The sequence below is a fragment of the Oryzias latipes genome, chromosome 14, assembly GCF_002234675.1.
Source record: "Oryzias latipes chromosome 14, ASM223467v1".
NCBI lineage: Eukaryota > Metazoa > Chordata > Actinopteri > Beloniformes > Adrianichthyidae > Oryzias > Oryzias latipes.
Window position 1 is genome coordinate 3979461 of NC_019872.2, and position 14872 is coordinate 3994332.

The 14872-nt window shown below is 38.4% G+C and overlaps 1 protein-coding gene across 2 annotated transcripts in view; it reads right to left on the minus strand.

Annotated features, from left to right (window-relative positions):
* jade2 (jade family PHD finger 2) overlaps positions 1-14872 on the minus strand; it is a 214962-nt gene that overhangs the window by 181811 nt on the left and 18279 nt on the right. For both annotated transcript variants that reach the window (XM_023962510.1, XM_023962509.1), the window contains exon 2: positions 5977-6040. In XM_023962510.1, coding sequence (XP_023818278.1) covers positions 5977-6040 — 64 coding nt within the window. The remainder of the gene's footprint in view (positions 1-5976; positions 6041-14872) is intronic.

Consider the following 14872-nt stretch of genomic DNA (forward strand, 5'->3'; position numbering starts at 1 on the left):
GCGGCGGCAGCCAAAATTATCATGGGCATCCTTCAATTAGAAACCCGATAGCTTCCAGTGAACAGATGCAGCTGGAGCGCGCGCTGCAGCGGTCAGGAGAGGCTAGCGGCTAAAAGCTGATTAGAAAGCAGACGACGCGGCCTTGAACGCAGCCCGTTAAAGCCGCTGTATAAAACATGAAACCTGTGACCACGCACCACTTCAAGGGGTCAGAGATCAGGTAAACCCAGGGTGTGTTTGGAAAAAAACTGGGTTTAAAGATCTTTAAAGCCAAATGTTTGCAGGAATTCACATTTTTATGAATGAAAACGGATCCATTTACATCTAGTAGTCGTGTAAAAATTGTTTTTTAAAGTGAATTTGACATGTTTTTGGATGATAATTTTAAAAATACATCGATCAGGAAACAAATTATGCTGAGTTGTTATTAAATTAGGAGGTGAAAATGTGCAATGACACTGAAAGGACCTCAGGTTTTGCAGCTCTAGTCTGAACCAGCGCATTTCCAGTTATTTCAATATTTTTACATTTTCTTCATAAATTGGATTTATTCAGAATTTGATCGACCTTCTGGCTTTGGAATCAATTAATTTTGCCCTTTTCAATTTCAAAATCAGTTTTGTTTGGTTATATAACATAGTTATTTAAATTGAAAAAAGACCGAACTTATTTTTATAAAACAGTTCAATCTGACGATAAAATCAGAATTATTTACTGAAAGAAATTTCTTTAGAGGAAAATCGATCTATACATTTCTTTGAGCTGTCTTTTTGTAGTTTTGATTGCAGTTGAGGGAACCTAATTTTGTGTTGCAAAAGCTCCTGTTTTTAGATTTTTGGTTATACTTTACTTTTTTGTTGTTACTTGTATTGTGGGTAAAATCAGTTTTGACGTCTGTTTTTGCGTTCCACACCTTAAATCCTCTTCTTTCTTTGACCCGGAGCCTCTTTAAGATCTTTTGTTGCAGCCCACATTCTCCTAGGCTTTGGCCGGTAACACAATCGATAGTGCATCTTGTAAATAAAGATTGATTCAAATCAATTTTTTAAACCCAGTCCTGGTCTCCATACGGCATATTTTACTCTGACCAACTTTTAAAGCTGACGCGGACATTTGAGACAAATAGAAGCAGAAATCCTGGCTCTCCTAATGTAATATCATCTATTGATTTCTCCATGAAGCTCAGTAAAAGCAGATCTCACAGTAACTGCAGAGAAAAATGCCCCCGGCAGGAAAAAGGGGTTTAATTCTCATGTAGGTGTTGAAAGACAACAGAAAACACTTTCTAACTTCTAAATGGACTCCCCTTTTTTAGTGTGTTGATCCTAAACAGCCTGAACCATAAAACAAAACAAAGAAATAATCTTTTTCTCAACTCGTTTTATTTTCCACATCAAGAAGCCATTCTTGCAAAAAATATGGGAATCTTTCAAAGCCAGCTAACAGGGGTGAAGAAAAGTGATATTCACATAGATCAGATGTAACAGACAAACTTTGCAAGTAGGATGATAGTATTTTCATTTGGACATATACTTTTAGAGTAAAAATGGGACAAAATACACAAAAATACAACAAATATCCAAAAAGGTGAGAAGAAGTAAGAGTTTTATAAATTCTCTGCCCCATACCTTAGAGCAGGGGGGTCAAACTCATTTTCACTGAGGGCCACATGAGCATGGTGGCTGTCCTCAAAGGGCCAGATATAACTTAAAAATGTAACTAAATGCAATGAAAAATGAATGTAACTATTCCTTAATGCTGAATAACTCATTTATTTATTATAACTTTTTAAAGAGACACCTGCAGTTGCATAAAAACACATATGTTTGCTTGTTACTTTAGCATAAATCCTTTTACATTTGATTCCACCAGGTCAGGTTATATGGACAGTGTCCCAATGTACAGTTGCCCAATCCAATATTTTAAGTCTGATTCCCCCTAGATATGAATAACTACACACCATTTTTTTATTTTTATGTTTAGAAATTAAAAACTTTTATGCTCTTGCGGGCCACATAAAATTACATGGAGGGCCACATTTGGCCCCCGGGCCTTGAGTTTGACACATGTGCCTTAGAGGTATTTAATACTACCCCCAGTACACCATCTATCTAGTATAGTTCTGTTTCTTCTCTAATCAGTTCACGTTCAGTTTCAGATACACACATATAACTACACTTGTAGAAACATTATTCATCTATTTAAATCTTAAGTCTCAACACTCTCAAATACATCCTCAAACAATTCAAATTAATATTCATACATATCTCCCCTCTTTATTTATGTTTACATACATTTTAGAGGATGCAAGAATTCTGGGTTTCAAACCAAACCATGTCTAAACCCACTACACCAAGTCTCAGTGAAAGTCAATGGTAAATGGCGTATACTTATATAGCGCCTTTCTTCCTACAAGGACAAGGCGCTTTACAGTCACAGACCCATTCACCCAGTCACACACACATTCACACACTGGTGGTGGCCCCGCCGCCAAACACAGGTGCCTGCCCACCACCAGAGGCAAGGTGGGGTTCAGTGTCTTGCCCAAGGACACTTCGACTCATGGGCGTGCATCGAACCTGCAATCTTACGATCATGGGTCGACCGCCCTACCGCTGCACCACGGCCGCCCTAATTGTTGCATCCTTACAGCAAACATTTGCATACAATTATGTTTAAAGTGTCAAACATGTGTTGTTTGCTTAATTTATTAATATGAAATTAATATTTATTTATTAATACTATTTTATGTTACTAATAATATGTAACTAGTAATATAATATGTAACAAGTAATATGTAACTAATTTAGCTAATTAAAAAAAAGAATGTTTCTGAATTTTAAATATTTTGTTGTTGTGTTGTGATTTAAAAAATCCTATTGGACCAAAACAACCTTGATTTTTGTGATCTAAAAATGCAGGTTTTGAACGAGTCATGGGGGAGGTGGATGATTGCATCCCTAGTGCATGTATCTATCAATAATGACATGTCTATATTTATTTTTTTTAAACTTCTTTATGTTTTGACATTGTTTTAAGTGTAAACTGGTTCTGTTCTACCTCCTTGCTACATACATGGATACTTAACTTCATTTTTTGCTTGTGCATTATAAATGTAACGTTCTATTGGAAATTAAATGTTTCCTCTCTTTAAATGAATAATTTTAGAATATTTTTGGAAATGATTTTTTTTTCTGCTTTGAACATTACTGGAGCTGTACTCAAGTATTCTACCAAATCAAAAAGTCTGAGTTCTTTTGAATGGAAAAATAAGTTGTGTGATTAAGGTAACTTACTTTGTGAATAATTCGTATAGCTCTTTTCTGAAGTACTACAAGTGAAAGTAAGCCTGATTTATAAATATTCCCCCAAACTTGTATGCAATAAGAAAAATATGTTAAATGCACAAAGTAAAGAGTGGAGAGATTTGTGGTCCAGAACCAGTTTAGCTCTATTTAACAGGCTTCTGGACAATTTGCAGACATCTATCACATGCTTTCCAGTTTAGTTTGTCATCAATAATAAACCCACAAATGTATTTTTAACAAATAGTTCAAAGGCTGGCTATGTCCAGCCGAGACAAGTATAACCATTATGTTCAACAAGTACAGGAAGATCTGAAGCTACGTTCGCACCGCCCTCAGCAACGCGTGTACAAGCGACCATTTCCAACGTTAACGTGCGTTTTGGGCTTCCGGGTTAAAAACCCACGCTGACGTTTTTACGACCACTTTCGTGCTCTACGCACAAAACGCCAGGTCATTGAACACACCTTGAACGTTAAACCAGCTTGATCTTGGATCAATCAGGGACCTGGATTTACTAGTGATGCATGGATGGCACCTCCTTTAATTCACAGAAGCGCCAACCGTTTGAAAATTGATCACGGAGGAGAAACTAATAACTGCTTGCACAGACTTCTATACCGGGAGAGAGCTGTGAACGACAAAACCTGGAGCAAGATTTGCCTCGCTTTGACATTTCCCACCAAGCCTCTACCAACTGTAGGTGGCAGACATGTGCTGGTTTAACGTAGCAAAACACAAGAAGAAGCCCCTCCCTGCTTGTTCAGTGTGAACACCATGAGCTAATAAAATGCCCGGTGTGAATGTAACATTACAAAACCCCACAGTAAATGTGACATTTGGTTTTCCAAGAAAAAGCTCCCTCTTTAAGCTTTAAGCTCTTACTCCACGATGACCTCAAAGCACCACTCGAATGTCGGCCGTCAGCACGGCTTTTGTGTAGGTTCACGTGGGTATATTTGTAGATAATAAATCTCTGGTTATATGACTCATCTAATAACCCAACCTGCGTCATTTGTGATGATAAAGAGACGCAATGACACACAAAAAGAAACGCAAGCCTAAGAAAAAGACCAGAGTGGGGAAGGTCAGCAGTACAGTACACAGAAGAAGACAATAATATCAAAGTCAATTAAGCTAAAAAAATATATTAAAAAGATCCTAAAAAGAGACAGGAGCTTCTTTGCAAACAACAACCATCGACTTCAACTGTGCTGAAAAAGAACAACTCCCAACCCCTGTGTCTTTTTCAGTAGCTTTAACTCAGTTAAGATCAGAGTTTAACCTCCACACAGCCTGTCAAATACCAAACACTAGCTGTCAGTGTCTCTATAATACCCAAAGAAATGAAACAGTCTGTGGGTGCATAGAAATCCTCTAGTATGCTGCAGTCAAACAGATTTTTTAACACGGAAAAAAAAAGCACTTTCCAGTGAAATAGTGCTGAGAAGAAAAACAAAACATCTGCTTTTACAAACAAACATCTAAATCTACTGAAGAGCAAGCTGAATAAATACATTAAAAAGTGCTTTTTTTTATTGAAAAGTCTTTCAAATTTATTCTAAAAGCACCGTCTCGGGGAGAGCGGAGTTTGTTCATTTCCACTTGGGTTAATAAAACCATGCAGCAGGTTGGAGACAAAGCTGTGAAGTCACCATCAGATCTCAAAACGCCTGCCATTGGCTTGTGTATGGCGTTGAAACTGGAGATGAAACTTCTGCAATGTCTCTCTTCTTATTAAATATCAGGTATTCTGACCTCCAAAGAGCTTTGAATGACTCAAATCTATAGTTTGTCAAAATTATGTCACCATTTATCAGTAATTCCAGGCTTTTTCTTCAAATGCATTTACATTTGTGGGTGGCTTGTTAAACGTTCTGCTGCATTCTTACAGTAGTTACTGTCAGCAGTCACTAGAGGACATTTTTATCTATAGTCTGTAGGCTACAGCTAATATGAAAAATGTGATGCATTTGTGACCAAGCAAGGAGCTAAGCTATCTGCGCATCTCTTCAAACCTTGAAGACCAACTCGGTTGAAAATCGTGTTTTTAGTGTTTGTGGCATTTTTCTCATGACAGAGGAAAAGTAAATTCCTCTTAAAATTGCATTTCTGAGTATTTCTTTGTTCAAATTGTTGGGAAACAGGAGCAGATAGATTAAAAAAGTAGTTTGTAAGACTGAGCTCCCTGCTCTGAGCTCTTAGTGAGAGGAATGGGAAGGGGGGGTGGGGTTGCCCTGCGCAAACGGTCCTGCCCACAAATCAGAGACAAATTTCTAAGGAACTACTGCCGCTCTGCAGAAACTATGTCCTAGAAAATGACACAGGTTTTGGGATTTTGGCTAAAAACGGACGGAGCAATCGTAATTAGAAAACCACTGGGAATGCTTTGAAAGTAGACGATCAGAGAGCAGTTTTAAGTGATAATAAACTTTCTCTAAAAAAATAAAAAACATGAGTTTAGCCTTAAAACCCATTTTTGCTCTCCAATGCCTGAGAACTCCTAGTGAGCAGAAGAACTCAGTGACAGCCATGCCGGCCGTTCTCCCCTGCAGGTTATTATGAGGAATTCTTTTGCAGGAGTTGACTCAAATCACATCCTGAACGTAATTTTTTCCAAACATTTCAGCCACAAACTCCTGCCCCCCCATTTTCCCTCCCATCAACTTACTGTCAGTGGTGTCGGAGTCGTTGCTGCTCGTGGAGTATTTCCTCCTCTTCTTTTCGCTCTCCATCTGTTTGGGGGTGAGGGGGCAGAGGAGACAGAAAAGAAAAACGACTAGTGAGATGATGTTCACCAAGTTCACCAGTGTTAATGAAATAACGAGCTGATGACACCGATCTGTCAGAACCTCCAGCGGGCCTCCTGCCAGCATAAACCAACTTTATCTCAATCAGACATCAGCGCTTTGGACACAATGAAACGCTTGTTTGGTTTCTTCACAGACAACAGGGGTTCTTATTCGAATCGACAGATACTTTATCCTGTCAGTTAACTCTACCGATCCTTCCTTTTAAAGATGGAAGGACGTCTAGCTTTATAATAGAGTGGAACGGATTCAACCCAGAACCAAACAGAAAAACTCCTCCATCAAAAGTAAAAAAAAGCAAGTGTGGGAATTTATGCCTTTTTTTTACCACATTTTTACCTTCAAATAAGAAATAAAAAATAATATAATAAACAAAATAAAAGCTTCCACCATACATATCCAACTACAGATAAGATAAGATAAGACTTTATTGATCCCCAGAGAGAAATTTAGTAAATTGTAAACAAATTCAATTTTTTTTTTGCATGAAATCAAATCAGATATTCAGCTGGAAAAAATGTATATTTTTGTTTAAATCTTAGTGTTTTAAAACTTTTAGAATAAGTCAATACTGCAGCAGGAACAACCATAATCTTTGGTTTTTCTGACTTTTGAGTAAATTGCAGTGATTGCATCTCACAGTGGAAGTCTTTGTGATTCCAGCTGCGAAAACATTGCAATATCATCATTTGCAATAGAACAAATGCATTTTTAGTTTATGACTATGAAATGCTTTTGACTCTTTGTTTTATTCTAAAAACACTTGTTAAGACATACCTAACTTTTGCTGCGCTGATCCTGTGATCATGATCTGACAATCATCCCTGTAATCAAGCTAAAATGTATCGAATTATCAAGCAGGAAAGCATCACTAACACCTCCAGCTAATTTATGGAGTGTGTGAGGAGACAAATGCAATGAACTGGTTTCTGTGGTAAATGAAAAAACCTTTTCAGATATTGAGTGATTTCAACTCAACATTAGGAAAATTAAAGCTTTTTACATTTTTTCCCCCAAAAACATAGAATACAATTACTTTTTTTCTTTTAATCCTTAAATTGATTTGTTTTAAACCCAGCCCCGATCATATGGTGAAACTATTTGACCAAATTGTTGGTGACAATTATTACATAATGATAATTACACCAACTTCTAATTATTGTTCTCTCTTCTCGTCAGAGTAGTTGCCGTTCCTAAAAGTTTACAGACATTTGCTGAAAAAAGGGTCAACATAAGATATATTACTTGTTATTTTTCAGATTTAGTGAACTTACAGCAATATTTTAAAGCATGTTGCAAAGCCACACTTTGTTCTAAAATAAGTGGGGGGTTTTATCATTCATTCATTCATCTTCTTAACCGTTTATTCCCTTTCGGGGTCACGGGGTTGCTGGAGCCTATCCCGGCCACTCGGGCGTAGGCAAGGGACACCCTGGACAGGTCGCCAGTCTGTCGCAGGGTGGAATATCCTCAATCACACATCCATTCACTCTCACACTCACACCTATGGACAATTTAGAGTCGCCAATTAACCTATGTAGCATGTTTTTGGACGGTGGGAGGAAGCCGGAGATCCCGGAGAAAACCCACGCATGCACAGGGAGAACATGCAAACTCCACACAGAAAGGTCCCCATCGATGTAGGTTTTTCATTTCCCCCAGCCGGGACTTGAACTGGAGGCCTTCTTGCTGTGAGGCAAGAGCGCTAACCACTGCGCCACCGTGCAGCCAGGGTTTTTATCTATTTAGACTAATAATGAAAGTGTTTAGATTTAAACAAAAAAATGCCAAAGTTCCAAATGTAAGCTAGATTTTTTTCTCCATATTTTTATCGAACCTAGTTTTTGTCTCATTTTATCCCACCTTCTTTTTTCCTTAAACAGATATTTTCAAGTGTTGCACAGACTGCAATTCCCTTTGCTTGTATGAACAACAGCAAACGGTCACACTAATGGCTCTACGTTTGCTCTGACATGTAATTTCACTTTGATGTACGAGTTTGGGGTTCAGGCCAACAGAGGAGAAAGGACAAAATCAAATAACCGGGTGACAGAATAGATGAGAAAAGCTTGCCATTACCCCAATTCTCTGCCAAAGCTAGACCCGGTCCAGAATCAGTTAAATGAAACCGCTTTTAAGGAACGAGGTTTTCCACACAGGGCCAGGCGATAGCATCACGTTGAACGTTTATTCCCCAACCTATTGATCAAATCTCAAATCCCATCCTTCTGTGCTCTTCCACGACACAAAGAGACCGTCTATATGCACAAAGTGTGTCTTTAAAGTCTGACATTTTCCTCACTTAATAAATAATTTATGAAATTATATGTCTAAGCACCACAAAAATACAGACCAACGCTACCTTTTCTGTCCATATCATAGCAGCCGTTTTGAGAAAACAGAGGCGTCACTTAATTTTGTCATGATAAATTTAGTTTTGACAAAAACAAGATGTTTTATGTTGCAGTTTTTTTTTTATTATTATTATTTTTTCTAACTTGTCCTGTCCAACAGCTGGGCAGACAGATGAGAGCTGAGGGCCTCTTGTGTTGGACATGTTTTACTTTAACAAGAGGGGTTATTAATCTTCAGACAAACCAAAGGTATGTCTGAATAAACCCCTTTTGTAATTGAGGCCAAACTTTATTAATTTCAATCATGTTTGAAAATCTTTGGTGTTGGACCGGACGGAAAAGGAAAGAGGGGAAGAAGAGAGAGGGACGTTAGAGAGAGGGGGGGGTAGGAGGGTGATAATAGGAGGGGAAGGGGGGTAAGACCATGAAGCAGCATAGAGCAACAAGTTTACTGGTTGTTTATCATTACGGTAAGGTTCAAATGTAGTACAAAAAGGGCGGAGCCTGTCCACACACACACTCAAATGTTATAAACACACCTGCTAGCTGCAAAAATGTCCACCTGTCGACATGTACACAAAACAGATAGTGTTCACACACATACCTATGCCTTTAAACCAACTAGTGTGAAATATTTCAGTCATTCAATCATGCAAACTATTAGTGCAAAATATGTTGCAGTTTTTACCAATTAGAAATTTAGAAAAGATTATGAAGATTAATTTTTTTTAAATATGAACAATCACAATAAGACAATGTTTTTGATGTATTTCTTCTGAGTCGCCTTTTCAGGACTCATTGGAGCACACGTTTACACAAACATGTGCTCCAATAATCCAAAAATCCTGAGCTGCAGTTTTATTTTGAAAAACCCCTCTTCCAGAAATCGTCCTGTACGTTTGATCCTGTTTATCCAAATCAACCCAGAAAAAGAAACTTGATGACCAAAACCTAAGTGCTTGAAACTTGAGTGCGCTGCGTTTGTTACTGTCATTGATTGGATACAAGACCTGGATAGAAGTTAGTCCTCCCCCCTGGTGTTCCAAACAGGAAGTACCTGCTCGTCCCAAAAAGCTATAATCCCATAGACTTCCATAGACAAATAATCAGCTGTTACTCATTCTATTGGTCAGAATAACTATTCCTGATCTACTACCTTTTTTAACTCGTTCTATCTTGATAATCATATTTGTTTATTATATTTTTCTGAAGGGCTATAAACTGACCAATCAGATTCCTAAATAAAACTATGTGGTCTCACGTTTTGGCAGCTAGCTTTTAGTGGTAGGGGTGTGGCCTTCCAACAAACTCACTCTGGATTGGCCATAGTGGTTACCACGGAAATATTGACTTTGACTGATTCGGACCAATCAGTGCTTGCCTGCTCTGGCTTCAACCCGACGACATCAAATAAAATGGCAGGTGAACTGACTTCATCTGGTTGAAGCCGGAGGTAAACCACTTCTCTGGGAGACGTCACTCTCGCTTGATGACTAAATGTTGTGAGGAAAGTCACAGTCATAGAATATAAGAGTAAAAACTATTTTTATGTTTGACAGAATCCTGGAAACCTATATGAAGACAATAAATGAGTAAAATATGAATAAACCTTTTAAGCTAAGCAGATAAAGCTCAAATAAACTCACCAAAATACCCAAACAGCCCACACTTCCTGCTGCTGAGAACAAATACATGTGAAACTATGACAGCTGAACATTTCAATGAGTCTTGGCGATGTCAGACTAATTGCCTTTTGCAAACAACATTTTAAAAACACTCTAATGAGGAAAAATAATTTTTGGAAGAGAATGTGTAAAAAAACGACTCGAGCAGTTCAGGCTCATTATGGAGCGTCTTATTATCACATCTCTGTCAGCTTGATTTGTCACCTAATTTTTATTCTTCCATGGGAAAGAATTTCAGTAAAACTGTTGAAGTAGGCAACTTTCAGTGAAGACAAAAACACCTTTTTGTAGAATTTCTTAAAAGAAAAGTTGAGAACTAAAGCCTTAACCGTACGGGTGCTGCAAGTCTTTGGGTTGTTGAGTCCAGTGGAGGGTCGTAGAGAGGGGCGGCAGCATCCTAAAGGGAGTGCAGGTACACCTTGCACGGCCACCCCAAGGAAAGTCCTGACTTGTCACACGAACAGGACTAATGGGTTCCGTGTGGAGTGCACAGGATTTAAGGGTACTTAAAAAAAACTCTATATCTCATCCACTATACTCTTACTCATGTTACCTACAACCAATTGCCTGCAGCAAGCCCACAGAGAAAAACGTGCATGAGCACTTTGGCTGTATGGCCTTACCGAGCGATCTACGACTTCGATGACTTGTGTGGGCCACCTGCGTGTCTCGTACAGGTTTGCCCATTTTTTACTTGCAGACAACGAGTATCTACCCATAAGAGCAACTGTGACCATTGACAGTATATGAGAACTGGACCAGGTGACCCCTCCCCGTTGCATTCCAAGAAGTCAAAATCCCTTAGATCTGTTGGTCCGAATAACCGTTCCTACTCTGCTACCATTCTTCAACAAGGTCTTGCTAATCCACATTTTTTAATGAGGTTTTTCTGTTGTGCAAGTTTTTTAAATTATAAACTGACCTACAGACGTTGGGGCCGTTCAGTTTCAAGCTGTCCAACTTTAAAAAAAAACATTTGATTGACAGCTTCTCCCCAGCCCACATTCAAGTGGGAGGGGTGTGGCTTTCCAACAAGCTCACTACTGATTGGCGAGAGTGGTTGCCATAGAAATGCTGACTCAGACCGATTCAGACCAATCCCTGCTTACTGACGATGTCCAGCTCCAAATGGCATCAGAATTGGCTTCATATGGTCATTGCTGTAAGTAAACCCTTTTCTATGGGTGACATCTAGGGATGCAACAATTCCCCATCAAAAACCAAACCAGATGTTACATCAAAAAACGGAATCATGGGGAAAGTGAATCATTACACCCCTACTGCATATTGGTATCTTTGCATTGTAGGTGTGAATTTTTTATTTTATCGCGTTACACGGCTTAAGATGAACCAACTGAAAGGTTTTATCTTCATTGCTTATTCGCAATTCAACAAAGGGATTTTCTAAATTTTGGGGCGTTTTATTAATTTAATGCTCATTTACTGAACCGAAACAAAACCGTAATCCAAAAATCCAGGATTACGCCGAATCGTTCTCAGATACAGTCAACGGTTGTGACGAAGACTTCAGAGGATGAAGAGGAGAACATGGATCTGCGTTTCAGCACATTTTAAGCAGACCCGTGCAGGCAAATCAAAGAAGGAGGTGTGTTCCAGCGATGGATTTATGTGGCAGAGGGGCTATTCTGCCCTGAACTGGGGGCTCTTCCTGTACTTGAGCTTCCCCATGTGCAGTGCAAATTCCACCCAAGCTGACACCGGGACTCCCTAACTGCCTCAGAACATTTTCTGCAAAGTTCTCATGGAAAGTTTTTCATCTTAACTACACTGTAGACTTCCCCTCATCCATTTGGTTTCTTTGTCCGTCTTTTTACCTCCACCCATCTGTCAAGTTCTGTTCTCCGCCTTTGATGAGAGCTGTTAAGTGCATCTCTGACTTCCTCCTGCTATGTCTGCCTGACCTCAAACCTGCACACTTGCATCTGTGTCAAGGCTCACCCTCTCCCATTAAACTCTGAAGCAGCCCACTTAAGCCGTGCTCTGGAAACCTATGCTTTGTTTATTGCTTTTGGAAAGGAGCTGTGTCACATCTTTACTTGCCGGTCAAAGGAGCACTTAAATAGGAAGTGAGAAGTAGCAGCAGAGCTTCTCACACTGACCTTTAAGAATATACATATTTCTGCAGGATGTTAAAACTGATAAAACTATCAGAGATTAGCCTTGTTGCTTTACCGTTGCCCCACATTATGTCCTTCTTCCCCCTCATCTGTGAGGCATAACAGACACAAGTATTACCTAAATGTGTCTGGATTATTTATTTTCCGTGAGCAGAATGACTTCTGTCTGCATCAGGCAGAATTGGCTGCTTCCCTCCGTCTTCCCTCATCTATGAAGGTTTTCTTCAAGGATAAAGGTCAACAGATCCCAACGCACCCGTCCAAGATGAACTTCATCTTAAATAAACCCAGATGTGCAACCACACCATGAACCACATCTGTGGGGATTTGGGGTAAAACGATGCAAAATCCTCCCTGTTTTGCATGTTTTCCTGTTGACACTCCAACAAGGGAAACAGAGGCTGAAATATTATGGTAACACTCTATGCTGCAGCTTTACAGTGGTTTCATGACATTTCATGACGTTAATTGGCTGATTTCTAGTTCTCCTGAGGTGTTCGCTGAACCATTTAGCATGCAACTGAGAAACACACGACACCAGAGGAGTCTGGGAGCTCAAGTCCAAGAGAAAGATTTAGCCTTTACAGTCTGTATTATCCACAACAGATTCTTGGATCTCAGATATTTCCTAAATGACTAAAATACATAAATCACTTCAGAATAATATTCAGTTTACCTTCCAAAGAGTTTCTTTTTACCTACGTTTTTTCTTTACCAACACAAAGACAGGCAGCACTTCCATTTATTTCCACCTTAAGCTTTTTGCTGACAACTACAAAAGCTTTCAAACTAACATTAAAGGAAAAATTGGATTTTATTTGACTTTGTGATTAAAAACAAATTGATTTAATGAGGCACAAAGATCCAGAAACCCTCACTCCACAGTATTTACCAATGATGTATTCTAATCTATACTTAAATGACCTTAAGTAACAATTTATTGCATGCAGTTAAAGAAATTGATTTTATTTTAATTCAGCTAATTTTCAGCAGCAGTAAAGCAAAAAGAAACATTTAAATAAATTAAATTAAAACTTAAAATACTAAATGTGCTAACAAAACTCTTGAAACCTTCATTATTGTTGTCCAAAACTCAAGTCACCTCAGTGAACCTTCCTTTAATAAGTCACATTCTTATTATAGTAGTATACCTCTATTTATCTTCTATTTATATTTAAGCACAAGCTCTTATTTACAAACATGACCTGATGATGATAAATCAATTAACTCAGATCAATAACTAGATAAGAAATTAGAGAAATATCCTGATAACATTTGGAGTTTGTGGTAATTTCACAGAGATGTTGCAGAACCACGATGGTTTCGTTTAAAATGAAACTTTGACTATTAAAACGCCCTAAATCAACCGACCACACGTGAGCAAAACGAAACTTCTTTATATTATCCATCGGGTGAATCAGCTGCTCGACCCCTCATCTCCATTCTGATCTATGAAACACTTTGATGACTTAGGAGAAACATGAAGTTTTTTGTAGTTTAACAACAATGACGGGGGAAAAAAGTGGTACTTCTGAGTTTTTGTGCCCTGTTCAGGTGGAATACCAGATAGTAAAACCTTCAAAGAAAATTCAGCGGAAAAAGTTTGGATTTATTTACACCTGAGATGTTTCTTCCCTTCTCCCTTCCAGGCATCATCCTGTCCCCACCCGGGCTGTGCTTTTGATCTGATTCGATGTTTTGTGTTCTCCAATCAGGGTAAAGAAGGGAAAGCTGGAGAAAAAATGTCATAAATCTAAACATTTTTCTAAAAACATTTGCAAGCGAGCTCAGAGTGGAAATCTGTAATAAAAAGAGAAAACAAAGACGTTTAATAAATTGCTTTCTAATTGAAGAACTCATATTGGTGAGTCAACATTTTAGCACGTCTGGGGTCACAGTAGTAATAAAGTACTTTGCTTTTTTCCATCCAACTCTACACCTAAACAGAATCAAACTGTACAGATACCTTGTTTAAAAAGGCTGAACAATGAAATTTTTTAATTAAAAAAAATATTCAGAACACAAACTTTGACAATAGTATTCTAGTGAAAACTGTCAGAAAAGATATCAAATTTAGAGGCTGTAAATAACTTTTTGTTTTAGACATTAAGCCGGGGTTTCAGATGGATGGATGGATAAAATGAGTTTTTTTCTCCTATCTACCCCTTTTCCAATAATGCTTTTCATTTCGTGTTGAATCTATTTAATCTATTTAGTGTAGTTTTGTGATTTTTATAGCTTTAAAACTGTACTGGATTCGTACTGTGTAGCTGTTTTGGTGCTTTTCAAGTCAAAGTGTGGATCTGTGTGGTGCAGACTCCCTCTATTGTAGCACAGCTGCACATTTATATTCAGTGTTGTTCATCTCCGATGTGGAAAAATCAGTTTGCTAAACTGGTATGTTTACATCCTCTTAAAAAGTGTAGCAAAATTCACAGTAGGGGCATTTTTTAAAAGCATATTGTAAATTACTTTTGGTACACGCACACTTCTGTGCAACAGTAATCACCTGCAGGACTGAGAAGTGGCCACTATGTAATGAAAGCCAGTCAGTATTCAGATGTATAAACTCAAACTTTA